This window comes from Dendrobium catenatum, unplaced genomic scaffold (genome assembly GCF_001605985.2).
Source record: "Dendrobium catenatum unplaced genomic scaffold, ASM160598v2 fragScaff_scaffold_156, whole genome shotgun sequence".
Taxonomy (NCBI): Eukaryota; Viridiplantae; Streptophyta; class Magnoliopsida; order Asparagales; family Orchidaceae; genus Dendrobium; species Dendrobium catenatum.
In genome coordinates this window covers 9,187,561-9,214,885 of record NW_021318618.1, presented here as the reverse complement: position 1 = coordinate 9,214,885, position 27,325 = coordinate 9,187,561, and the positions used below count along the sequence as shown (strand labels likewise).

General features: G+C 36.3%; 2 protein-coding genes across 3 annotated transcripts; one reads left to right on the top strand and one right to left on the bottom strand.

Moving 5' to 3' along the window:
• Positions 1 to 467: 467 nt before the first annotated feature.
• Positions 468 to 3,356, top strand: LOC114578452. The gene is made up of 5 exons (XM_028691644.1): positions 468 to 1,346; positions 1,449 to 1,579; positions 1,643 to 1,897; positions 1,952 to 2,843; positions 2,922 to 3,356. The coding sequence occupies exons 1-5, from the start codon at positions 468 to 470 to the stop codon at positions 3,354 to 3,356; spliced, it is 2,592 nt and encodes an 863-aa protein (XP_028547477.1).
• A 12,310-nt stretch (positions 3,357 to 15,666) lies between these two features.
• On the bottom strand, positions 15,667 to 18,338 carry LOC110100298. Of its 2 annotated transcripts, none has more exons than XM_020827738.2 (2): positions 16,115 to 18,338; positions 15,667 to 15,853 (listed from the first exon to the last, which is right to left on the bottom strand). In XM_020827738.2, the coding sequence occupies exon 1, from the start codon at positions 18,224 to 18,226 to the stop codon at positions 16,115 to 16,117; it is 2,112 nt and encodes a 703-aa protein (XP_020683397.1). In that variant the 5' UTR covers positions 18,227 to 18,338; the 3' UTR covers positions 15,667 to 15,853. The 2 variants fall into 2 exon arrangements, with proteins under 2 accessions (XP_020683397.1, XP_020683396.1); XM_020827737.2 differs by having other exon boundaries at positions 15,667 to 15,857; positions 16,119 to 18,338.
• Positions 18,339 to 27,325: the final 8,987 nt, after the last annotated feature.

Here is a 27,325-nt window from a genome sequence, read left to right as displayed (position 1 = left end):
GCCATGCTCTGATCGTCCCAAGACGATCCAAAATCGGCCTAGACGATCCACTTCTGGAAAATCAGCTGTTTCACTGCACTGATCGTCCTGGATGATCTCAATATCATCCCGGACGATCCTGGGAGGAAAATCAGATCTTGGAAGGCAAATCAAAGGAAAGAGCTCTCACAATAGAGATGCCCGGTTTATATCTAGAACTAGCAGTCCATAAGTTAGCTATTTGTCCGGATGCAGCCCCTGTCAAGCTGTCACCTCGTCGGATGAGGTTAGAGATTGAAAAATAGGTGATAGCCGAGACTAAGAAACTTATAAAAGCTGGTTTCATTCGTGAAGAGAAGTATCCCACTTGGCTTGCCAATGTTGTTCCAGTCCGGAAGAAGAGTGGTCAGATCCGTGTCTGTATAGACTTCCGTGATTTGAATAAAGCATGTCCTAAGGATGATTTCCCTCTTCCTATCCCTGAACTTATGGTTGATATTGCTTCGTCCCATAGTATTTTCTCCTTCATGGATGGTTCATCTGGTTACAATAAGATTAAGATGGCCCTTGAAGATGAGAAATTCACTGCCTTTCGCACCCCCATAGGTGTGTTTTGTTATAAGGTGATGCCCTTCAGCCTCAAGAATGTCGGGGCCACCTATCAGCGTGCCATGACAGTCATTTTCGATGAGCTGATTCATGAGCAAGTTGAAAGCTATGTGGATAATTTAGTGGTCAAAAGCAAGGTCCGTAGTGATCACCTTCGCGACCTACGAATCGTTTTTGAGCGCTTAAGAAAGCATGATTTGAAGATGAATCCATTAAAGTGTGTATTTGGTGTCACTACGGGGAAGTTTTTTGGTTTTATTGTTCGCTATCGTGGCATTGAGATTGATCCCTCCATGATCAAGGCCATAGTGAACTTGAAACCCCCTAAGAGTCTTACCCAGTTGAGGTCGTTTCAGGGGAAGCTTGCTTTCTTGCGGAGATTTATCTCCAATCTCGCCGGTAGATGTCATCCCTTTACTGCTTTATCGATGAAGGATGCTCGCTTTCATTGGGATAAGAGTTGTCATGAGGCCTTTGAGAGCATAAAGCGCTACCTGACGAATCCCCCAGTGTTAGCTGCACCCATCCCTGGCAGATCGTTGATCCTCTACACTACGGCTTTGGATGAGTCACTTGGTGCAATTTTAGCTCAAGAAAATGTGGAAGGAAAAGATAATACCTTGTACTACCTTAGCAGACGTTTGATTCCTGCAGAGCTAAAATACCCGGCAATGGAAAAGCAGTGTTTGGCTTTGATTTTTGCTGTTCAGAAGCTTAGACACAATATGCTTTCACACAAGATCAGTCTAATTTCTCGAGTCAACCCTTTGTAGCACCTGTTGACCCGTCCGACTTTGTCAGGTCGTCTATCATGTTGGTCCATGATTTTATTGCAGTTTGATATTACCTATATCCCTTAGCGGGCCGTCAAAGGACAGGCTCTAGCTGACTTTCTTGCCTCTCACCCGATCCCTGCAGATTCCCCACTTAATGACGATTTGCCCGATGAATTAGTCATGAGTGTGGAAGAACAGGAGTCCCATACTTGGGAGTTTTACTTTGATGGATCTTCTTCCATCAAATAACTACGTCCTTACAAAACTCCTATTATTAGGGAAGGTTTAGGACTTATTTTTGTGTCTCCTGAAGGCCACACCCTGCGTTACTCCTACTGTCTTTCAGAATCTCGTACTAATAATGAAGCTGAGTACGAAGCCCTAATTGTAGGACTTGAGTTGGCCATTCAGATGAGCATTGTGCGGGTGAAAATCTTTGGAGATTCCCAACTAATCATTAATCAAGTGGCTGTTATTTTCAAAGTTCTCAAACCTGAGCTCTTGCCTTACCCCGATAGGGTGATGGAGCTCTTGTGTTTGATCCCTGAAGTAACTTTAGTTAGAGTCCCTTGATCTGAGAATGGTAGAGCGGATGCACTAGCTAAACTTGCTAAGGAGTTGGCTGACCCTACTGGAAACCCGGTGTCGATTGTGGTCCAGTATCGACAAGCCTTGTGCCCCGCGGACTTGTCTTCTTCTGATCAGACCCTCGCAGTGTTCGCTGTTGTGGAAGAGTCAGATTGGAGAGTCCCCTTTATTGAGTACTTGAAGCATGGAAAGCTTCCGGATGACCGCTCTCTTGCCACTCAGATTAGAAAGAGAGCTTTGTCCTTCTCCTATGTGAATGAAACCCTGTACCGATGCTCTTTTGACCAGATGTGGTTGCGTTGCCTCAACAACGAGGAGGCTCGTAAGGTCATGGGCGAAGTACACGAGGGACTTTGTGGTGCTTATCAGTCCGGACCTAAGATGAAGGTCATAATTAAACGCCTTAATTATTACTGGCCGACGATGATCCGTGATTGTATGGAGCACACTAGGAAGTGCCACCAATGCCAGATTCATAATACTGTTATCCACCAACCTCCTAATTCGCTGCACCCCACTGTGTCTTCTTGTCCTTTTGTAAGTTGGGGCACGGATGTAGTGGGTCCTATTGACCCTCCTTCCTCTAAGGGTCATAGGTTTATTCTGGCTGCTACTGATTACTTCTCTAAGTGGGCAGAAGCTATCCCGCTTAAGGAAGTCAAATCAGAAGATGTGATGCGCTTCTTTCGTAATCATGTTGTCTACCATTTTGGTGTTCCACACCGTATAATTTCGGATAACGGCCCGTCTTTTAGAAGCACCAAGATTGCTAGATTTGCCCGCCTCCATAACATAAATTGGCTCTATTCCTCGATTTACTATCCTAGGGCTAATGGTTTGGCTGAAACATTCAATAAGACCTTAGTCCAATTGATAAGAAATATTCTTGTGGCAAATAAAAGAGAATAGCACTATAAATTACCTGAAGCATTATGGGCCTATAGGACTACATACCGTACTCCTACTCAGTGTACACCATATGCTTTAACTTTTGGGGTTGAAGCTGTCCTCCCACTAGAGGTCGAGCTCCCTTCGTTGCGCGTAGCAGTTAGCCACAATCTTTCGCATGAAGATAATGCCCGACTCCGGTTGGAAGAGCTTGATGGTTTAGAAGAGCTTCGTTTGCAAGCTTATCAGAACCTTAAGTTATACCAGGCCCATATGGCCCAGGCACATGATCGCCTTGTTCGACCCCGTGCTTTTCAAGTCGGGGAATTAGTCCTTGTCTTACGTAGGCCTATCATCTCGCAGCATCGCCGAGGTGGTAAGTTTGAGCCCGTTTGGGAAGACCCATTCATTGTAGAGCAAGTGTATGAAGATGGATCTTACTTGCTAGTTGATGCGAATGGCGTTCATCCCATGCCCGTCATTAATGGGCAGTACTTGAGAAAGTACTACGCTTGAGTTTTCACATCGCAAGGGGCATCCCATGCCACTTGTAAATATCCCTCTATATAGATATAACTTTGAAGGATTTCTTGTACTTTTCGGCAGTCCGTGCCCACGACGATTTGTCCTCTACCACGTGATGTTCGTCATTCAAGGTTTGAGATTGTCTTTAAAGGTTGTATGTAAATACGCCGTAAGGATCTTTGTGCTTACGTTCACATTCACTAGTCACTTTGGTGTTGTTGCATAAAATCACCCTTCCAACCCCTGTAAGGGTTGGCTTGCCCCAGTTTCATTTGTCACCTTCAAGTGTGGTATGGAATATCAAAACTACTAACTCGAATTTCTAAGGAATGTGATACTGGGTCAATCCTTGATCTATATTTGTCAAATATAGTGATGTTGATCCATTGTCACTTTGTGAATTTCTCTACAAATTGTTGTTGTAATTTTTCTCTCCCCAGTTTTATTCATGTGGCGAAAATGGCCTGGGTTATCAAAGCAAATAATTTTCCCCTCTCTTAAAAAAAAGAGAGAGAGAGAGAGGGAAGCTCTTAGTTGAGAAAGAATCGGTTGCCCTTGTCATAGGTGGAACCCGGTTCTACGCTCCAAGAGCCCAAAGTCCCTCCAAATTCCCTTCTGTATCTCCTTAAAGCATTTCAATGATTGCTTAGGAGATGACTGTGTGTTTATTTCTTTGATTATGGTTGTTCACTTTTAATGGGATGTTGTTCTCCCTTGTGATGTGGTACATCTGGCTCTAGATGTTAACATCACTTCTTAGTGGATTTTGATCTTCTAGCAGAAAGTCGATCCGCTACTTCTTTCAAATGATATAATCTCTCATTGGGACATTGCTTTTAGCTGTAAAATCGGTCTCTTTGAATACATAAATGTTACTTGTACTTTTCACAGGGTCCCATCAGTTAGCATGGGTGTTACCACTGTGATCTCTTTAGTAATCACTAATTTTTGAGATGATGATTGTCGTTCTTAGTGGCAAGTGTGTCCCCTTGCCACTCCTATTGCTATTCCGTTGATATGAGATTATTCTTTCATTTGTATGTTCATCTTCTTAGAGAGATATACATTAGTTGATTGCCTCATGTTTTATGATTTCAACTTTGCCTAAGAAATTCTACTTGTATTTAAATTACTCATGGCCACGACGATTTGTCCTTTACCATGTGATAACTAAAATATAAGTTTGGACTTTCTTAGATGACTGACTACTTCTCTTTCCCTCACAACACCACGCACATGTGCGTTGGGTGGTTGTAGAGGTGACTTTTATCTTTTGCCATGCTGTTGCGATCTGGTCAGGCAGGCACTAGACCTTTTGGGAAGCTCTTTATTCGTTGTTGCGAATATGGTTAGATGAATATTGAGCTGTTCTCATTCGTCGTTGTGAATATGGTCAGGCGAATGCTGAACTCCCTTTCTCTTTTCCCCTTTGTTTCGCCATTTAGAATATGGTCAGGCAGACATCGGGTTGTCCTCATTCACTGTTACGATTTGTTCAGGTGAATGTTGGACTTGTTTCTTTTGTCCCACCGTTGCGATTTTGGTCAGGTGGACATTAGACTTTTGGGAGGGCTCATTATTCACTATTGCGAATATGGTCAGGTGGATTTTGAGCAATCTTCAATCGCTGTTGCGATCTAGTCAGGTGAATGTTGACTCCCCTTTCTGGTTGGGTGCCCGACAGAGTCCTTGAGATGCATACTTCACCACCTCTTCATTCCCCCTGTTTTATTTTTTGGGGGTTGTTGAGTTTTCTTCCGATTCTTTGTTTTTCCGTTTCGAATAAGGTCAGACAGACATTGAGTCATCCTCATTCACTGTTACGATCTGGTCAGGTGAATGTTGGATTTTGTCTTTTGTTCTACTGTTGCAATCTGGTCAGGCAGGCATTAGACCTCTTGGGAAGCTCTTTATTCATTGTTGTAAATGTGGTCAGATGAATATTGAGCTGTTCTCATTCGCTGTTGCGATCTGGTCAGGCGAATATTGAAGCCCCTTTTCTTTTACCCTTTGTCTCGCTGTTGCGATCTGGTCAGGCGAACATCGAGTAGTCCTCATTCACTGTTGCGATCTGGTCAGGTGAATGTTAGACTTTTCCTCTTTTGTCCCACTGTTGCGTTTTTGGTTAGGTGGGCATTAGACCTTTTGGGAAGCTCTTTATTCGCTGTTGTGAATATGGTCAGGTGGATATTGAGCTGTTCTCATTCGCTGTTGCGAATATGATCAGGCGAATGTAGAACTCCCTCTCTTTTCTTACTCCTTGTTTTGCTGTTTCGAACATGGTCAAGCAAACCCGGAGTTATCCCCATTCGCTGTTGCGAATATGGTCAGGTGAATGTGGGACCCCCTTCCTTTTCTCTATTCTGCTGTTGCGAGGTGGTCAGGCAGATAGATGATTTTCTTACCTTCGATTTCTCCCGTTTGTTGACCTCGATTTTGGCTCGATTATGCTCGAGCACTTTCGATCGATTTAATTAAACCCTGTCGAGCCCAATTCGAGCTTGAATCGACCCGACTCGAGCCGGATCAGACTCGAATGTGTTCAATTAGACTCGATTAGTTTAATTTCATCGCGTCGTACTTGATTTGATTTAAATTGATTATTATTTTGAACCCATCTTCATACGATTAATTTCGTTGAGCCGGCTCGAGCCCGAATTGGTTCGAATCGAGCCAAATTCAAACTCGAGTCTAACCCAATCTTAGCTGAATTTGGCTTGGTTCAGCTCAGTTCAATTCCACCAGAATCGTCCGGGGGAGCATACACGCATTCTCTCTTCTTTTAGACAAACTTCCCCGCCTGCGGGTGGAGTTCGGATAATCTGGCCTATGAGGATGAAGTGCCGGACCTGGGGAAGTTTAGTCCTTCTTAAAAATTATTTTATAAGCCTTTTTAAAATTTCATGCATTTCTGATTTGGAGACTTTGACCAGCATAAATTGCATTAGTAGCTAATTAAAAATCAAAATTTAATTACATTAGTTTTAGGAACATTGTACCACTCATAAGTGTGGGATCACTTAGGAATTTCTCTAGTTGTCGATCCCAAATTTCAGTGTGTAACTACCCACCCTTCTTCATACGGACTGGACAGCATGGATTTTATACGATTAGGTGGTTTTAGTTGGCCTCCTTTTTCAGGCAAGGAATAAGTCCAGGTTGCACTAGTTAGGTCGTAGATGTTAGTGTCGTGTGTATGATACTACATCTTTTATTGATTTAGGTGTAGGTGTACCACTATACACCTTATTGGTGGATAGGCTCTCCATCCTTTCGGAAGCTATAAACCATACATATCTGTGTCACACAGATGACGCCACCTCCTTCCTTCTCTCGGGCATATTTGAGTGCAGTGCCTTCTCTCTTTTTCTCCAGTTTTCTCCTCCTCAGACCAGCCGAATGTTGACTGAACCACGTGTGATCTGATTGAGCAAAATTGGGACCTTCTTCCCTTTGATTACATTATTCATATGTTTAAGTGTAAATCATGACCACTGCAATATATGCGTGTATATTTGAATCATTAAATTTATGCCATGATGATGGTGAATTGGTTGGCTCCGGAGTTTCACTCTTGTGGTTGGAGCTGCTTGGCCTGAGCCTTATCCACTAACTCTTTCCATCTCCTTGAAAATGAGTAAATGTCCACCTAAAAAATGATAATTTCTTTCATCATTTTGAATATAACAATTGAGAGATAAAATGTGCAAGATCATGATAAATATTAACCTTGCATTCTTGCGGAATAGGAGTGATAAGGCTTCCATCAATGGAAAAATCAACAACAATGTTAATGATGTCGTTGTATGTGAAGCTTTTATCATTGAGTGTTTCTATAGGACCATAGACGTTGCCTTTGTTAATAATGTAGTCATGGTATCCCCTTTGACTTGATATGAATCACTTTCAAATGCTTAAAAGCGCCAAGAAGAAGCTAGAAACACACACAAGAACAAATGCAAAAGATCTTACTTTCTTGTAGAGCTCATTGAGTGCATTGGTAGTGATAGTGTAACCAACACGGAATATAAACGTAGCAAGACTTCCCACCATGTTCCTGCTGGCTGCTCCCTGCATCATCGTGAACAAGTACCTTCGAAGTGGAATCATCAACAGCTTTGGCATCATAGGTGATCGATGTAGTGGTTGCCACGAAAGTTACTCTGTCAACCACTACCTCAACATCAATCCTTAGCAACGATACGACCCATTGGACTTGTTCCGAAAATTGATTGAAGTTCCACCTTGAGATCCATGGCGAGCTTCTTTGCATAAGGCGTGGCCAGGATGCGTCGCCTGGCATCCGAAGGCGAATGTGCTGATGAAGCTAGAGTAAGATCTGATTTTGCTGGAGGAGGGGAAGCTACGCTGCGATAGCAGATTCCTAAGGAGAAACTGGCAGTGGAGAAGCTTCTTTTGGATGGGCCGAGGAGGAGAAGGATGAGGATTTGGCCAAGGGAAACTTGTGATAGCTTTTAAGTTTGATGTCGAAGATGAGGACTTCCAATTGAGGAGAGGATGAAGGCAATGAAGATGAAGAAAAAAAAATGGAGAGTAGCAGAATTCGAAGAGATGTGAAATCAACAGATATATATTTAAAAAAGAAAAAAAAAGCAAAAAGCAAAGGTGAATATGATGAGAAATATATTATTATGTGTGTATTCCGGATGTAGAGCTAGGTCCAATAAAATTGTTGCACATTGTATGCCTATATAGACACTTTAGATTTTCTACGGGATATTCATTTGTCTTGCAACCCGACCCAGTCCAAATCATTTGTCTTGTATTCCGACCCAGGACAAACAATAATTTTAGGGTTGGCGCTTCTTTTTTTTTTCAGGATTTCAAGCGTAAATCACCATAATATATAATGCTTTTAGTCAAAAATTTTGTAGAAAAAATGCTGATGAAGATGAAAATTGATCTGGAGGAGGGCGTTTCTTTAAATGAGCAGACAATATTTTCACAGGGCTCGACGGACGCTGAAAACCTGAATGCAGCCGTCTAGGAAATGAGCTCCCAGGAAGCAGAACAGTTAAAACCAGTGCGACCAAACGGAAAGTTCAGCTTATAGGTAAAGTTTGCCTCCTTCCATGTTTTCTTTACAATAGAGTTGCCATTAAATTTCTTTACTGAGACATTTCTTTTGATGTATTTATTGTGTTTATCAAAGATGGGCTCTTTTATCAACAATGTACATAAGGTTAAATTTTAATTGACTTTAAAAGAAGGAATCATCGACTCATAGTTTTTATTTCTTGATTTATTTTTTATCTCTTTCAAGCAGTACTGAGCTGAAGGTACCTTAAGAACTTTGTAAAACATTTTGCACATTTATTGTGTATTCATTACATATTTATTGCGTATGTATTGCATATTCATTACGTACTCATTGAATATTTATTACGTATTTATTACGCATTTGTTGCATATTTTTCTGCTTAATTACTACTTATTTGTTGCATATTTATTAATTAATTACTATTTATTTTTTTGTATTTATGAGGAAGTTTATGTTAATGAGAAAGAGGCATACGAGGCTTACCGTAATTATGGCCAAAATCATGATTTTAGTGTTCGTAAGGATCATCATAGTTACTGGCCAAATTCCAAAAAAAAAAAATCCAAGGACTTTGTTTGTTCAAAAGTTGGTTTCAAGAAGATGTTTGATTTTAATATCCAAATGAAATATCGGAAATCAGACACCCGAACTGGTTGTCTAGCTATGATTAGGTTTATAGTGGAAGGAGCTGGATATTGAAGGTGAAATATTTTATTGAAAAACATAATCATGATTTGCCTAGGGCAGAAGACCGCTATCTACTTATATCATGTAGGAATGTGTGTGATGAAAAAGCTACAATTTTTAAATCAATGATAGAAGCCGGGATAAGAACCATTTATGCATTTTCCTTTCTTTGCAGATGAAGTTAGAGGTGTCCAGAATATTGGATTCACTAGGAGGGATGCATATAACTTTATTCAAAAAATGAAAAGAGCAAAAATTGAATTTGGGGACACTAATATTTGATTTAGTTATGTAAAGAATGTCAACTTAATGACAACATGTTCTCTTGGGATGTCTAGAATGACGAATTTCATAGATTGTTAAATATACATAAAATATACGCAGAATTCAAGAATTATTTACACTAAAATTAATCATAAGGCAAGAAATGACTAATCTGGTTTTAAGATCCATAGTATTTATTTTAAAATTTTAGGGCTTGAGCCTTCAACATATACACAGAGAATAAGTAGAATATACACATAAATCACGGAGAAGGTAAGAAATATATAATCTTTTATCCTTATCAAATGTTTTTATTTTTTTATACTTTTTTCAACAAATACGCAGTGAATACCAAAAAATACGGAGTACATTATATCTGTTATACGCAATAAGGTACCTTTTTTTTGTAGGTGACTCCTCCATTTGAGCAGAAGAGAATACTGGAAGTTTTCAGAAGAATTTTATGCATGAACCTTGGAGAACTGCGAATGCCAAAATTTGTAAACTGTATATGCGCTTGAAATTGGAAAATGCATTGGCGCTTTAAATGTGAAATTTTTTTGCTATTTCATCTTTTTACCTTTATTTTGGGCGACCGGGATAAGAACCATTTATTGTCTATCTCAAGTAGGGCTGACATGATAACTTTGGACCTGTTCGAGTTGCAAGTCAAATGAATATCCCGGACTTCGTACATGTAAGCATACCACGCGTAACAATTTTATTGGCATTCAAACCTAGCTATACTTCCGGAATGCGCATATAATAATTGCACGAAGATGATTTAGAGGCAGAATCACATGCGGCTTCTTGACTACTTGGAACAGAAGTGACTTCTTCATCATCTTTGGCTTCCAGATTAGTTAATACATCATTACTCCATAAATACAACAAGTTTATAGGAAAAAAGTTATATTTATCAATTAATTTTAATTATAATTATTAAAATAAAAGGTTGGGATTTGATTTGAATAATTAAAATTAATTAAAATTGAATGTTAGGCTTTCATATGGGTGGATACTCAAGTCCAATTTATAATAGTAGTATAGATATAACATCTAATATATTTTTATTTATAAAATTAATATTGAGATTTAAGTATTAAATTTATTTATTTGCATATGTCATGATCAAACTGTTATTTTGAAATTTATAAAAAAATGCAAGAAGAAATTTTGTGTGATAATTTGAAAAATAGCGATAAAGTATTAGTTTGCAAAAAAATGCGAGCTGTGTTTGAAAAAAAAAATTATTGTGAATCCATTGAGGTGGCCCATACTCGAGAGTGCTATTTTACGAAATAATAGAGGATGTCCATAATAAGAATTTGTTCACTAACCATCACCATAGATAAATCTGGAAATCTTGTGAAATGAATGATAAAACCTCAACCAGAAGGGTAAATAGACAAATATATGATTAAGTAGTGTAAGTATCAATAGGGAAAATTGTATTGGATTAAATTTATAGACATGATTATGCTTCTTCATCTTCTTCTTCTTTTTTTTAGGATAAACCCCATGAAAGGGACCTACACGTTGATACAAAAATAGAGTTACAAGTCCTTAAAGGTATCAAAGCCCTCTGAAAATACAACAATTGAATCTAAACATATGGGCCTTGAAAAACAACTAATCATACAAACAAAAACAAAACAAAATCTAAAAAAAACAAGCAACAAGAGCTCCAAAGCTACCATCAACCTGTCTTATAGCCTACAAAGGAGTTCCTGAAAAAAAATTAAAGAAGAGGCTAAGAAAGACAAAAATGACCATAGCATAACAAAGTCAACAATGCATCCACCACACCACCAAAGCCACTAGGAGTCCATCAAAGTGCCAAAGCCCTTAAACCAAGCATAAATAGCTTCATCACCCATCTTGCCAAAAGCACGCAAAATAAGAAGAAAATTACCTCTTCCTTGATTTTTGCCTATGCCACTTACTTCCACAATTAGAAAAGCTTTTATGAATTTTACTACTCACATTTAAACCATATAAGTCATAAAACTCCTCCAACGACTCATCCAGATCCTCTCCAGCTTCCCCACGAGGGGAAGAGCTTATTGTTCCACGCTATTTCAAAAACATTTGAAGATAATTTGTCCTTTAATTCATTGGAAGACATTAGTTTAATTGGTACATCAACAAAAGGCTCCTTCTCCTTCACCTTCAAGTTACTAGTCAAACCCCCATTTTCATTACAATCCATGGGCACATCAGAAACCATAGCAACCATAGAACCAACAAAGTTACAAGCCACAAGGCCAAAGGAAATAACATTACCACCAAAATCCAAAAGAGAATCGCATTTATTTCCAACATCAGATAAGATGGGACTAGCACTGACATTAAGCAAATAATTATCATTTTCCAAAACCTCCATAACACTTACCTAGACCGCATTATTAGAATTCATAAGCACTATCGACTGATCAACCACCATAATAGCCTCTGGTTCAACTCCCCCAACGGGAACCAAATCAGTTCCATCATAATCAGAGACCACACAATCCTCTCCACCAGCACCAAGCGGATCACTACTACCCCCCAAAAGAGCAACAAACAGAAACTCATTCACAGTATTTGCATCCTCCACTTCTGAATTATTGACAGGAAAAATAAGAGTAGAATTATGAATAACAACATTAAATCGATTAGCCTTTATAGCAATGGCTTGCCCATCAATAATATTTTGAGAATTAGAATTAAGAGGAACATTCTCATGGAGAGAAGTCAAGAGGGGACAGGGGACAAGCTTCTCTCAAATGACCAATACATTTACAATGAGTACATAATTAAGGAAAAACTTCCATCTCTACAGGTTAAATATACCGGAAAAATTTTCAGGTCCAATCCACACTCTATCAGGATAATTTTTGATGATATCGAGTTCGACCAACATGCACGTAATAGATGAACGAGAACCTAAAGAAGTTGAATTGTCAATCTTCAAAGGTTTTCCAAACAAAGTTCCCAATCCATGAAGTATACGAGGGGAGAATAGGCACAGCCTCAAGTTTGAGAAAGAAATTCATATTGGGATCACAAGTGACTCAACACCAATATCAACAAATGGGGACCATTTAGTTAGCTTTATGTAACAATTGCTAATGAAATAAAATCGGTAACAGAAGACCCTGCTATAATCTAAATTGTTCACCAGCTTAATCAAGACATGTGTTTGATCCAACAACCTGACTGAGAAATCACCATTTAGTTTCAAGTTGAAAAAAAACCTAATGATAGAGTTGAGGGAAGGCCGCCGCGAGGGAAAAAAAATACCAAAGCGAATTTAAGGCACGATGCCAGTGAGAGGATCTCCTCCTCTGAAATCCAAAGAGAGGGCAAACCTTGAAAAACACTCAATTTTAACTCCGGAAAACAAGCATCGGAATTATTCCCAGATTAAGCCTAAAAAAATGAACGTGATTTCAGTGAAGCATCCAAAAAACTAGGATCCTTCAAGCATTTCACCGCCATTCCGGCTGTAGCGGGCCGGAGGTGGACAAAATAAGAAAAGAGATCGCAAAACTGTAAAAAATAATGAACGATGAAAGGAAAAAAACTTTCGTTAGATGTACACCAACACGACAGCGTCCAGCGCCGCAAAGCCAGAAAACCCTAATAGAGCGAGGTAGGAGCATGTCTCTTCAAGCTGATTCTGCTTCTTGTTTGTTATTATTAACATAGTCTATTATATTGGCCTCAAATGGCATACTCGAACTATTTTATTGAATCTATATAACACTAGAAGAATCCTTGTTCCATGAAGGAAATGACTAAGTGCTAGGACACTTTTAATCTAGAGAAAGCGGTAAATAATTGAGGAGGAGAAGAAGAAGATGGTGTAGAAGGGAATTCATCAAATTCATCTTCTCATATTGTAAACTGTGAGCTATTAATGGAAGAATATTTTGCATTCAATTGGCATAATATAGATGATGGATTATATGAGCATTTTCAAATGAATGGCTAAGATAATAGAAGAGTGGAGTAATTCTTGATGTTGATACCGTAGTTTATTCGGTTGACATAATCCACAAGCTCATGATCCAGTATTGTTTGACCCCACCACGAGGCTTGGAAGGAAATCATAGAAACTAGAAAGATGTTTATCAATAAAATCATAGGAGCATCTAAATCCAAAAGCATCTATTAATTTAACCACTAAAATGTAAATAGAGTTTAACCATGCAATGACTCCTCCAAAGAACTATCATTATTTAATGAACTAAATAATAGAAATGTGCAAGATATCTCAATTGAAAAGTGGAGATTGGTATAATCTGACCATTTTCAAGGGTAATTGTTAGATTCATGATGCTGGTAATTTTTTTCAGCAAATAGAGCCTATCGATAAGTTCTTAAAATTAAAATAGGTGTGATGTCGACATTTCAATGTAGAATGTCCTACTTTGCTACAAATTTCACATTGCATAGATGAGCATATTGATTTGGAGTGTCACGTGATGGAGGGAAAATTACAGCTTCTTTTATAGAAACTCAAGGATGCTTTGGCTCATGAAAATTGGCCATGTCCATGACCATAGATGGTAACAAGGCCATAGGTGGGTCAATGAGTTGAATATTCTAAAGTTCCTTGGCAGCATCAATGGCTATACTTGTCTCTTCACTACATGCAAAGAGTAAAATTCATTGAGGCTAATAAGTGAAATCTTGGATTTGAGTACAATTTTGAAGGCATTATAAGCAGAAGAGAGTCCGTTAAGAGTTTAGAGATTAATATCTTGAACATCGTGTATAGCCAATATAAAGGTAGGAAAATCTACTTTGACTTTTATTGTAGAAAATTGTTAGGTCATTTTTTGATCTCTCATAGAGATGTTTGGAACACATTCTTAAGTTAAAGGAGGTTATAATGATTTGAGGATTGCAATCATTTTTAAATGGCATACCAGATTTTTTGTACTGTTGTTAAGATTAAAATCATAGCATAGAAGATGTATAGAGATAGTTAAGGAGATAGGAGAAAGCCGTTGCAAGATTTTGGTTTATTAACATAGAAGTTTGGTATTGAGGATTTTGGAAGAGGTAGACTATCTTTAGTCAAAATAATTTGTGAAGGTGAAACATCAAATTCATCAAGATGAACTTCGAAACTAGTGAGAAAAAGCATTAGAACATGTGATCACTATATAGAATGATTATTGGATGTGAGCTGTGTTGCAATAATATTTTGATTGTTCTACATCAATAACTTTAGTGATGGAAGTCTAACAATATCATTGCGAGTTAAGGAGATGCCGTCACCGAGAAATGATGTATTGATGTTTAACAAGAATTAGTCTATGGGAAATATAAGTAGCTATGTTTAATGAGAGAGGAGCAGAGGTGTCAGTGGATAATGAGTCTCTCCAATTAATGGAATAAAGATTAGAGGAGAAGAAAAAGATAATGATGATGGGAATTCCTACTATTCGTCTTCTCATAGTGTAAATAGGGGTCTATTAAAACAAATATATTTTTCATTCAATTCAACAGGGTAGTTTTAGAGGAATGACTAGGGTAACAAAAGATGATATTCAACAAAGATGAAGATAAAAAAATACTTTTCTTAGAAGATGATATTCAACAAAGGTGGATGAGATATTTTGCAAAACTTTTTAATAAAGATTGCAAAAATAAGATTGACTATAGTGACCTTAACACCCTAAATGAAAATAAAGATTTATGTATTTATCGGCGTATTAGTAAAACTGAAGTTAGGGGTAACAAAAGAGTGGAGTACTGCCTACTGTTAAGGCTACAACCCTTTTATTTTGTTAACAGTCATATATCGCCCAAGATATTTCTTTTCAACACCTCAGAAAAATTTATAAAAATTGTATCAAAACATTGATTTTCCAATTTTATATGGAAATTTTACAGGTAAAATTCAAGATGTGTTGAGCAAAAGCTAATTAAATAAATATCTTGGATCAATATATAAGTATTGTCTGGTACTTGAATTCATAGTACAATAATAACAAGTCTTTATCTTGTTATGTGAGTGAGTCGGTTATATAAATTTTGATAATACGTGATCTCAGTAAACCCCTTTTATTTTCATCAACTATCAGTTCTCTGTAGACAATTAGAATATCCAGGCTTAAAACTGGACCATTTCTTGCTTGTGGTTTCACTTTTGGCAACAATTGGGAATTAAATGAAAGGTCCTATGTAGCACATCAAAGTAAAGACAATCAATGAAAAGAATGCAGAACCATCCCAACCTTGACAAATTAGGTCCACAGTAAGCTAACGAGAAAAAAATAAAAAGAGAAATCCCCTGAAATTTTATGATTTAAACATTAAATATTTGATACTATTAGAGCATATAAGAAGCGATGCCCACTGTGTCCTTCTTTACATAGGTAACAAATCTATACTAAACAAGCAGATCTGTATGCATACAACAGTCGCAAAAACTCTACCAGATTTCTTCGTGCTTATTCGCATACTACAATATACTCTAAATAACAGGAAATTATTAGGTGCAGACACCGAATCTAGAGATTCGTCAATACTGCATATCCTATGCTTAAGTTATGCCTGTGCTCTATATATTTACTGTGTATTGCAGTAAATAAGCAGCAAATATTTAGTTTTGAGGATTTGCTGCTTATTTGTTGTATGTCTACAAATACGCAGAGTGTAAGCAGAACGTACGCGGTGCATCTAGTAATCCAGACACAACTCTAAGTAAAGTACTGTCCGTACCTAATAATTTCCCCTAAATAACTTGGCAAATAGTTCCATTCAAGACATCATTGATTTGATTCTGCAAGCTGAGCCAGTGACAGTCATCAAAGCGGCAAAAAGCCACACCCTGTAAAGATTCTGCAACATCAGACGGCTTCAAGAAGGATGAAGTCCATGTCGGAGTGCCATCTTCATAAGAGTCGTGTGTGAGACGCCTTATCTCAGTACCATCGATCTTCACGGTGAAAATTTCTCCATAAGGTTGGAAATGGTGAGGATTCGAGATAGGCTCTGCTGAGACCCCAGCATAATCAGATGTGAACACCAAGCTTGCAGAGTCCGGGCTAAACCATGGATGGTTTGTCCTCCCTCCATTCCCGCTTTGCACAACTTTTCTCAATCCAGTTCCATTTGGGTGAATCATGTAGATAGAGAAGCTCCCACTTCCAGGGTTGTCTCTATCAGAAGCAAAGGCAATCCAGTCTCCGTTAGGAGACCAATTACACATGGTGTCACTCCAAGGTCCTTCTGTGAGCCGGTAAATTCCTGCGCTTTCTCCTTCAATAGAATCCATTATATAGAGATTCTTGTAACCTGACCGGCCGGAACGAAACACCACCCACTTGCCATCAGGTGATGGAGAAGGAAAGGCGTTGTTCTTCCCTCCTGAAGTTAGTTTTTTGATAAGAGGAGGCTCTGATTTGTCATCATCTTCACTCAGTGTAATAGAAATGATGTCAACTTCAGTGCTTTCTTGAGCGAACTGAGGACCAAGACTGGTGTAGATGACTCCATTTCTCTTCCAATCCCAAGCAGTACCAAAAGCATTGCCACTGTAAATCTCTAATGGGTTTGAGCCATCAGCATTAACTACGTACACGCCAGGGAGACTCACATAGGCAATTTTCCGACCATCTGGTGAAAAGGAAGGAAAAGCGCCATTAATCCTCAATAGTGAAAACTTATCCGGTACTATGCTCTTCATGTTCTCCAGAAACAATGGAGGGTTGCCGCTGTTTCGGCTGCCACGGCATCTATGGTAGCCAATCTTGCCCGCCTCAGGAGAGAAGAAGGGGTTAAAATGATGAGCCGTAGGGGTAGTGAGCCTAGTGACCTCAACATATGCATTCCTCCCATCTCTAAGATCGATGAGCTCAATGTGCCGGAACTGGGAGCTGGCTCTCCTCGTCGCCACGGCTATAAGCTCAGGAGCAGCGGGACTCACCGCCGGAGTGAAGGCATGGAAACCAGGAGGAGTTATCCTATCAATCGAAATCAACACAGGGGCGTCTCCTTGAATCATAATTGAAGCTTTGTAAACGCTCCACCATTGATCTGAGCTTTCTCGATGGAAGTAGAGGGTGAATTCATCCGCCCAACACGGCCATCCACCATGCTCGACCACCAAAGTCCGTGCCGATCCATCGCTTGTCTTAAAGAGGTAGATGTCAGTGTTGAGTTCCTGGATCTCACCTGACCACCCGCGCTCGCCGGAAGAGGCGACCGCAGTCCAACGGCCAGAGGGGGAGACGGCCGGGCTGAAATCGGCAATACCATTGGGGGTAAGGCGGGTGGTGGCGCCAGTAGAAAGGTGGGTGGAGTACACTGCAGCCCAGCTCTGCCTCGGATAGGGCGAGGGCTCGTGTGTGGAGACGAAGATGAGGCTATCGCCGGAGAGGGAAGGACGGTCCTTCACGGAGACAGAGGAACGGCCATCGAGCAGAGAAAGTACGGGGAAATGGAGGCGAGGGGGCAGTTCTAGGATTTCCCGTCGATTGGATGGGGATGATAAGGAAGGGAAGAGGTCGAGGTAGATGGTGGAATAGCCGCGGCGCTCTGTGACATAGACGAGGGCGTCGATGTGATTTTCTTGAGAGGAGCAGGAATAGTTGAGGAGGGAAAGAAGGGAAGAAGGGGAAGAGGGAAAGTAACCGTTGTAGTTGACGGAGACGCCATCGGTTACCTGGAGCTCTGCTTGGGAGGAGGAGGAGGGGTCTATGGTGGTGACGAAGATGTCGAAGCCGTAGAGGCTGCGGCCGTAAGTGTCGAAGACAATGGAGCCTGCGCCGTGGGTTAGAACGACCAAGGAGATGAAAGAGGAGAGAAAGCAGTAGGCGAAGAGCAGTGATCGATAGTAAGTCATCACTTCCGTTGTCTAAAAGCTCAACTCTGCAGCAACATTCAAAGAGCCGAAGCACGATTGAAGCTTTGCAAATCAATTCATCTTACAGTGTTTTTTCTGATTGTAAGGGAAGTATTTTCATAAAACGTATTAAAAATTTAAGAAAATTAAATATTAATTTAGTTGATGATAAAAATGATTTTTTTTTCTTTTTTGCTGAAGTATACGGGGGGACCCGCAGGAAGATAAGATAGAGGATAAGAGGGTTTGACTAAGAAAAGAAAGTCTTAGAAATTATTAGGACAGCGTATCTAATAAACCAAAGACCTTATATTTTAAGAAATTCCATCTGACTTCAGGGGATAGGAATCTCTTATCGGGTTCCCTGTTCTCACGTGACGGTTACTACTAGAATAAAAAAATAAACTCATAGGAGAGTTTTTTTTTTAATTTTTTAAATTTTATTTTATTTTTTTATTTGTCATTACAAAGTAAGAAGAAAATTACAATTGGAGTATAACAACAATAACAGCAATATCAAACTTTTATCCTATTTCGTGGGGTTGGTTATATTAATCTTTTTTCTTCATTGTATTTGATTAAATGTTAAATTCTCATTAGATCTAATATATAAATATATTTTTCTAATATCTTCTAACCAAGTCTTTTTAGGTCTGCCTCTACCTTTTTTTAACATATGTTAAATCTAAAATAACTATTCTCCTAACCAGGTCATCAGCAGACCGTAGTTTTATGTGTCATACCAACCTAGGCGATTCTATCTAATCTTATCTACCACTGGAGCTACTCTAATCTTTTCACGTATATGCTATTTTCATATCATGTCTCTAAGAGTAAAGCCACTCATCTACCTGAAAATCCTCATCTCCGCAACACTTAATATTATGCTTCTCTTTTAATGGATGATATTTTGCACCATAAAACATTGTAGATCTAATCACTATCTTATAACATTTTAGCTTAAGTTTGAGTGGTGCTTTTCTATCACACAAGAAGCTGGATACATTCCTCCACTTTATCCATCTAATTTGAATTCTACTAATAATATCCTCATCTATTTCATCATCACTCTGAATAATAGACCAAAAATATCTAAAATATGTACTGTTATTAATGATTTGATCACTTAAAGTCACAAACCATCCACTATAACTATTACTACTAAAATTATACTCTATATATTTGATTTTAGATCTATTCAACCGAAATCCTTTAGACTCTAAGATTGACCTCCATAATTCATATTTACCTTCAACTTCCTCTTTAGTCTTCTCAACAAGAATCTTCTGCAGAAAGCATACATTAGAGAAAAAAAATAAATCAGATACTGAAACTTCATTATCTGATTTCAATAGAAACCGAAAATTCATTCTAAATTTTTTTTAAAAAAAAATCTTTTCAAAGAAACCAGTTCTTTGTTAACTGGTTTCTTAATAAATTTATTTTGCCCTGATTCCATTCTACGGCTCTCTGGTCATCCTGTTTCAACATTTAATTTTTTTATTATTAAATAAGCAAATTGTTTTTAATTTGAAACAATGTAAATAAAAAAAAAAACAAAATTTAATGAATATAAAATAAATTTAAAATTTTTTAAAATAAATATTAATAGTTGTATTCTACTTGTTCTCATAAATTTATGAAATTAAAATAAAATTCCATAATATTAGATTTTTTTAATATTTTAAAAAATAAATTAAAATAAAATGCTTATTAAATTGTTTACTTTTATATATCATCAAAAAATTAAATTGGAGATCATTTGAACTCCTATTTCAACAAATTTATAGTAGAACTAAACGTCTAAAAAATACGAACACAACAACACCAAATTCGAATTAATTTGAGCCCAATGGAGTCCAAATCAAATACTCAAAAGCGCATTTGGATGGTTCAAACCATAATTTGGATTTTCAAACGGTTTACAAACGTGACAATTCTTACTTTAGTCTAATCAAGCGGCTCGACGAGACGAATCCAACGATCCCAAGATCGCCAAATTTTGATATCATTAAGACATTCAAATTAATTTATTAGAATTTAATATTTATTAGAATTAAAATATTTATATTCATATTAAAATGTTTATTCTAATATTATAATCTAAAAATTTTAATATAATTTTTTATTAAACAGAATTTAGTATTATACTCTTTAAAATTATAAATCATTTTAAAATAATTTAAAATATTATAATCTAAAAAAATTTTAAATAAAAATTTTATTAAAAATTTAAACATAAAGTTTAAAGACTATAATCTAAATTATTTTTTTTATTATTTTTTAATTTGGATTATAACCTAAAATGTTTTATATAAAGTTTAAAGTCATTTAAAGTATTCATGGAAAAATGGTTTCTTTAAGAAACGGATTATAATTATATATATCCTGTTTTAATTTTCTTAATAAATCAGATTACAAAATCTGTTTCTAGAAAATAGAATTTTGTAATCCGTTTTTAAAAACATGGGATTTCTATCCTCCGGTTTCACTCTTTTATTTTGTTTAAAACACGATTCATTGCATATTTACATATAAACAAGCTCATATTTAATAATTGACAAATTAGAATTGAAGTGTAAGGTAAAAATAAGAAGCGATTAAAAAAAAAATGCAAAATCCGAGTGTCATCATGGAACAATTATTACGTTCTCCGGACCGGATGTAGAGGAACGTCGGTTGAGGCCAAATCGCGCCAAAAAACGAAAATACCGAGCAAATACCGAGCAATACCAAAACAATAACGAGGAATACAATCATGTGAAGACCCCAATACCGAGTTATTACCGAGCTATACCGAGCAATACCGAGTTATATAAAGTTGTAACCGAGTTTTTCCTAGAAAAAACTCGGTAACACTCGGTATATAGCTCGGTTTATAACTTGGTATTGGTCTCACAGAGCGGTATTCCTCGTTATTATCAAATAATACCTAGCAATACCGAGCAAATATTGAGTTTTTTTAGCGGGATTTTACCTCCGACCGGACGTTCCTCTACGTTCTTACAACCGGACCAATAAAAGTTCATCATCATGATAGCTGAGCCTGGAGGAATAGCGATAGATTCAACAGAAATTTTTTCAGCCTAATCAAAAACTTTTACGTGTTTTACAAAAAAACACCTATGGAGAGCACCCTAATGAACCAACACTGTGATGAAATGATTTCACATTAAAAAAGAATAAAAGAGGGCCAGATAAGCAAACCGCGACCGAAACTGCTAAATTACTAATATCATAGCCCACTGATTAGAATTATTATAAATACCCAGGTTTTAAAAAAACGATCGGACCGGCCGGTTCAACTGATTTAAACGTGAACCGGCCAGTTATCCGATCCGGTCCAATTCAATAATCGGCTTTGTAGAGAACCGGTCTGAAACCTGACAGAACCGACAGTTCAACCGGAAGAACCGGTCCGGGTTCAAAAGACCGGATAGTTTAATTTTTTTTTGTTTTAAATAAAATATAAATAAAAAATATTTTACTTCATTACATTTTTTAAATATGAAAATTTTTATTAAATAATGAGATTTTTAGTACCATAATATTATGAATTTTTATCTAATAAAATAAGTTTTGTTGAAAAGAGGAACTATATAAAGAGCTAAAAGGAAATCATATCATACTCCTTCATGGTGTGAGACTAAAAAAAAAGTTACATGAATGCTATAATTGAGCATTGATGTGAGTTTGAGCTTTATTAGGTCATTAATTTTGATTGGTTGAGCCATAAATTTGGCTAGTTGGGCCATGAATTTGAGTTGGGTGCAAAGTTTTTTTTAATTTGTATTATAAATTATATATTTATAAATTTTTTATAATGTATATTATATGAATTATAATATAAATTTATATTTTATATTTAAATTTTATATTTAAATTTTTAATTTGTTATAATGATATATATAAGAATCTCATTTATTTATAATTATAATTAAAATGTAAAAATTATTATAATTTAAATTATAGATATTCATAAAATTTAATATTAAATAAATTATATTGTTTCTAAGTTAATTATATTATATACTTTATCATTTCAATTTAATTTATTCATATGAGGATATAATCTATTAAATATTATTAATTTAAATTATTTAAAATTATATGATTTGAGATTACATTCTCGTAATTATCATATAATGTTATTATTTTTAATAATGCTATTATTTATTACATCATCCGGCTCGACCAGTGGCGGAGCCATTAAATATCTCTAAGGGGGGCCTAAAATTTTTTTTTATTATATTATTATTTTTCTTCAATTTTTACATCCACAACTTAGGGACCAATATAATCAATATTAAAATGATAAAACTTGTTAGTGAATTAGTTTATTTGTTTTCCTTCACAAAATTGACTTTGATCATCAATATTCGATTTTTGCTATTAACATTTTTAATATATTAACTAAATACGTGATATTAAATATATTAACTAAATACGTGATATCAAAAATCTCATTTCAAAAAAAAAAATCATAAAATCTCTTTAAGATCGAATCAATATAGGATTAAGCTAATATCAATCAAGAAAAAAAATGTAAATGAAAAGGAAATTAAATTGGTAGTGATTTGAATGGATGACCGATGTTAAATTTCTTGATCGTGGACTGTTTATTGGGCATTTAAATGTCTTAGTCAAAATTTGGCGATCTTGGGCTCGTTGGATTCGTCTTGTCTAGCCGCTCGATTCGACTATAAGCATGTTATGTTTGGAAACCATTTGGTAATCCAAGTTATGGTTTGAACCTTCCAAATATGCTTCGGGTCTTTGATTTGGAGTCATTTGGGTTCGGATTGAGTTGAATTTGGTGTCGTTAGGTTTGTGTTTTTGAGACGTTCAGTTCGACTGTAAGTTTATTGAAATCGGAGTTCATATGGTTTACGAATTAATTTTTGAAGTTACCAACTTAATTTTGAATTGAGATTAAAAAAAAAAATTCAATTTTTTTAGGAGGGGGCACGTGCCCCCCCTCCCTCCGCCCATGGGTTCGACCCCGATTCGACCAGTCGAACCTTGAATCTCTCATTCTTCCAGTTCCTTGTCCGGTCCGATTTTCACAACCTTGATAAATACACATGCACATATATCACTTTATCTTTTAAAAATAAGAAATAATATTATTAAATTTAAAATTACATTATTATATATATAATATTACATATAAGACATTCTTATACATGACTTAGACATATTATCAATTTAATATTAGTTTCACATCAAATGTAGAAATACATTTAAATATTAGAAAATAAAGAAGAATTTTTTTTGCCCAAATAGCAATTTTTGTTTGAATAATATTTTTTAAAAATATTACATTAAAACAACTTAAAATTTAAATAATATTAAAATATTCATACATATTTCTTTCAACAATATTATAATAATTTTAATATATATTATTCATGATAGGGATATAAGCATAAATAAGCACAGAAATTTGGAGCTATAAATGAATACAATAATGCATTAAAATGAATATGATGAACACATTTAGAGATGAGTTGCAAACATAATTAAATCATAAGAGAAAATTTCTCCACATAAGTGAAGAAAATAACAAGAAAATAGAAAGGAACTAATCATCCAAAATATGCAACCAAAGAGTAGGAAGCCTCAAAGATTTTATGCATAATAATTACATGGTAAAACTTTATAGTCATTAACATATGAAGTTAAAATATCAAAATAAAATGATAAGGAACAATCTCAATTGAAATTCAACTATAACAAAAAAATAAATAAATAAATAAACAAATGTGCTATATCAAACGATACACTTTTACCAGCATATGAGTCTTGCATAAGACATTGCTTTACCATCAAACTAAGGTTTTATTTGGGATGGCTTTCTTAATGTTTCCTAAAGCAACTTCTTAGTATGAAATTTAGAATTTTTGTACTAAAAATCTACTTTAAGAAGCAGCAAGAAAGCCATCCCAAATGAAATCTAAGAAAAGGAAAGTGCTTTTTTAGGAACAAGGAAAATTTTTTAATATCAAGCAAGCAAAGAAACTTGAAAGAAATTCATTTAAAAAAATTTATCAAAGAGGAAGTAATAGAAATATATGCCTTTCTTAAATGGCAAAAATGATGCTCTATCACAAGCACTTTAGTCTTACATAAGACACCTCTTCAAGAGCCTTACATGAGAGAGAAACTGCCGGAATTTCAAACTTTTCAATTCCCGGTTTTTCTGGTTACTTCATCGCTGGTGATAGGCGATGATGGAGGATGGCCGTCGACCTCCTGTCGGCGATCTTAAGTCAACGGAAGGATCATATGGACAAATCAAGGACAATGAGGATTATCATTGGTTGTTTCAGCAACCAGGAGCAGATAAGGTACAATCTCGAATCACTGCAAAAACTCTCATTATCAAAGAGGTAAGCGATATTCCTAGGAAGAAGATACTGGAATATGTGGAAGGTAAGGGAAAAAACATTTTGGATAATTCAGATAATATTACTCCATTGTTTGAAAAATCATGATCAAGTTTGAAACAGAAGGAGTCGGAAGATTCTTCATCAGAATTTAAGATTTTTGTTAACAAATTTGGATGTTAAAATGCAATCTCTGACCCATGGCTAGCGATAAATGCGAACATTTCAGAAAATGTTAATAATAAATCTCATTCTATGGAAAAGCTGTCTTATGTTCCTTGTTCTGATTTCTCAAGTAATCCAGTAGCTCAATCTGAAATTGGTGGAGATGGTTTAAGAGCATATGAGGCTAAAATTTCTGAAGGTGTTAAAATAAACGCTGTTAATGCGTGGAAGAATACTCAATACATAAAGATAAATTATGACATGGATTCGACACCCGTTACTGAAGACGGGATTGCAGTGATTATGAATTCTAAATTAGAAAATGTTAATTCACAAGTTCTCAAGAGTTATCTGGTTATCAAAGTATTGGGTAATAATATCCCTTTTCCAATTTGCAGTAGAGAATTAACGAGACAATGGGCTAGATTTGGTAATTTCCATCTTACAACTTTGGGGCTTGACTGGATTCTATGTTCCTTTTCAAAACCTGAAGCAGTTGAAGAAGTCTTGAAGGGAGGTCCTTGGTTCATAGGAGGAAATATAATTGGACTAGATAACTAGTCCCGCAACTTTTCACCCGAATCCCTTAAAGGACTTACAGCTCCGATATGGATTCGATTGCGATGTTTACCATTGCACTACTAGGATGAACAGAACATCTGTCGGATAGCTTCCAAGATAGGAATTTCGATTTATCTAGATGGAAATTCTTTTAAATGGGGTAAAAGGGAGTATGCCCGGGTTTGTGTTTGTATGGATCTGGACAAAAAAGTTCCTAAAGGAGTTTTGATAGAAGGATTACATGGCATATCCTTTCAAAAGGTAGAATATGAGAAGATGTCTTCTCTTTGCTACCACTGTGGTAAACTAGGCCATTTAAAAAACAACTGTTCTTTGATCAATAATGCTTCTTCCAAAATAGTAGCTATAGTATCAAATGTTAATGGGAAGAGAACGGATCAAGAAGGAGGTAATTCCAAGGTTCAAGATGAATTAGGACCTTGGATACAGGTCAAGTTCAAGAGGAATATAGCTGCCGGGAAAATTTTTTTTAAGCAGAAATATGATACTAAAAAAGTACAACCTCAAACAAATTCTTTACCGAAAGCTGCTGAGATTACTGAAACAGAAGTAGTTCCAAATTTTGTTTCAGAATCCTTCAATAGATCCATTGGTTTTAAGGAAAACACAAGCACTGAAGTTTTGTTGAATAACAGTTTCAGTATCCTAGAAGAGGACTTGCAGAACATTGATCTTGATGAGCCCAGAGGTGAAGGCAGTAATGTAGAAACTATTAAAACAAATCCTCTTATAGAAGATGAGAGGGTGACTACAAATTCTAAGGCTATTTTGACAACAGAAGAAGTTAAAATAGTTAAAGAATTAAATGGAAATGTAGAGCTGGAAAATGACAATCTTCAAGTTGAATTCCTGGAGAAGAATGATTCTCATTCAGATGACAACAACGGGACGGGTTGCTTGTGAACTCTGGTAAATCCTGAGGGATTACCAGCGAACTCAAGTATTCCCTTTCATAAATCAGATTTTTAAACTACAAAAAGAGCTGAAATCCTTGTGAAGGGATAATATTATTTCTCATGGGAGAAAAGGAGGAGGTATTGTTAAAGGTAGGAAAGGGAGTATTCCCTATTCTTATCAATAATGACTTCAATAATTTTTTGGAACTATAGGGGGACTAGGAAAAAAGAAGCCTCCCATTACTTGAAGGAATGCATTAAGGAGAATTATTTAATCTTTGTTGGGGTATTTGAAACAAAGATATCTTCCTTTGACAGAAAGGATTGTGATAGGTTCATTGGCAATTTATGGGATTATTATATAATTTCTGTAGAAGGACTCTCAGGAGGACTTATGGTTTGTTGGAGAAAGGATCTTGCTTCCTTTTCAGTTTTGGTGACTTCTTCTCAAGCTATTGTGGGAGAATTAAATATCATCAATAAAGGTGTTTGGCTCATTACTTCTATCTATGGGAGTAATGATTTATACAAAAGATGGAGCCTTTGGAAAACTCTTGAAGAAAATTCCAACTCAGATTTGCCCATTATCATAGGAGGAGATTTCAACTATCTTCTATCTCAAGAAGACAAGCAAGGAGGGAAAAAATTCAAATGTTCTCAGAGAGTTCAAGATATGAGAAATTTTATAAGATCGTGTGATCTACATTATTTGAAATTCATTGGATCAAGGTCTACTTGGTGTAATAACAAGACAGGAGGAGCACGGATCATGGAAAGATTGGATAGATGCATTTTGAATTCGATAGCTATACAAGCAATTCAAAATCATGTTATAAAACACCTTCCAAGACTAGAATCCGATCATTGCCCTATTTTATTAAAACTGATGAGTCCAGTAATTTGGAAAAACATAATGATAAGATATGAAGAAGTATGGTCTTCATATGCAGCATCAACTAGAATTGTTAACAGCTCTTGGAAGAAGAATATGAAAGGAGACCCAGTTAATGCTTTAAATAAGAAATTTAAAAGAGTGTTAAAAGCTCTTTTCTACTGGAGTAAATCCA

What these genes read in the sequence shown, in the direction of transcription:
- LOC114578452 (XM_028691644.1), top strand. Translation starts at nt 468, where the DNA reads ATGGTTGATATTGCTTCGTCCCATAGTATTTTCTCCTTCATGGATGGT. An exon ending in AGATCAGTCTAATTTCTCGA is followed by an intron (nt 1,347 to 1,448) that starts GTCAACCCTTTG and finishes TATATCCCTTAG; the next exon opens with CGGGCCGTCAAAGGACAGGC. An exon ending in GATAGGGTGATGGAGCTCTT is followed by an intron (nt 1,898 to 1,951) that starts GTGTTTGATCCC and finishes TGAGAATGGTAG; the next exon opens with AGCGGATGCACTAGCTAAAC.
- LOC110100298 (XM_020827738.2), bottom strand. Translation starts at nt 18,226, where the DNA reads ATGACTTACTATCGATCACTGCTCTTCGCCTACTGCTTTCTCTCCTCT.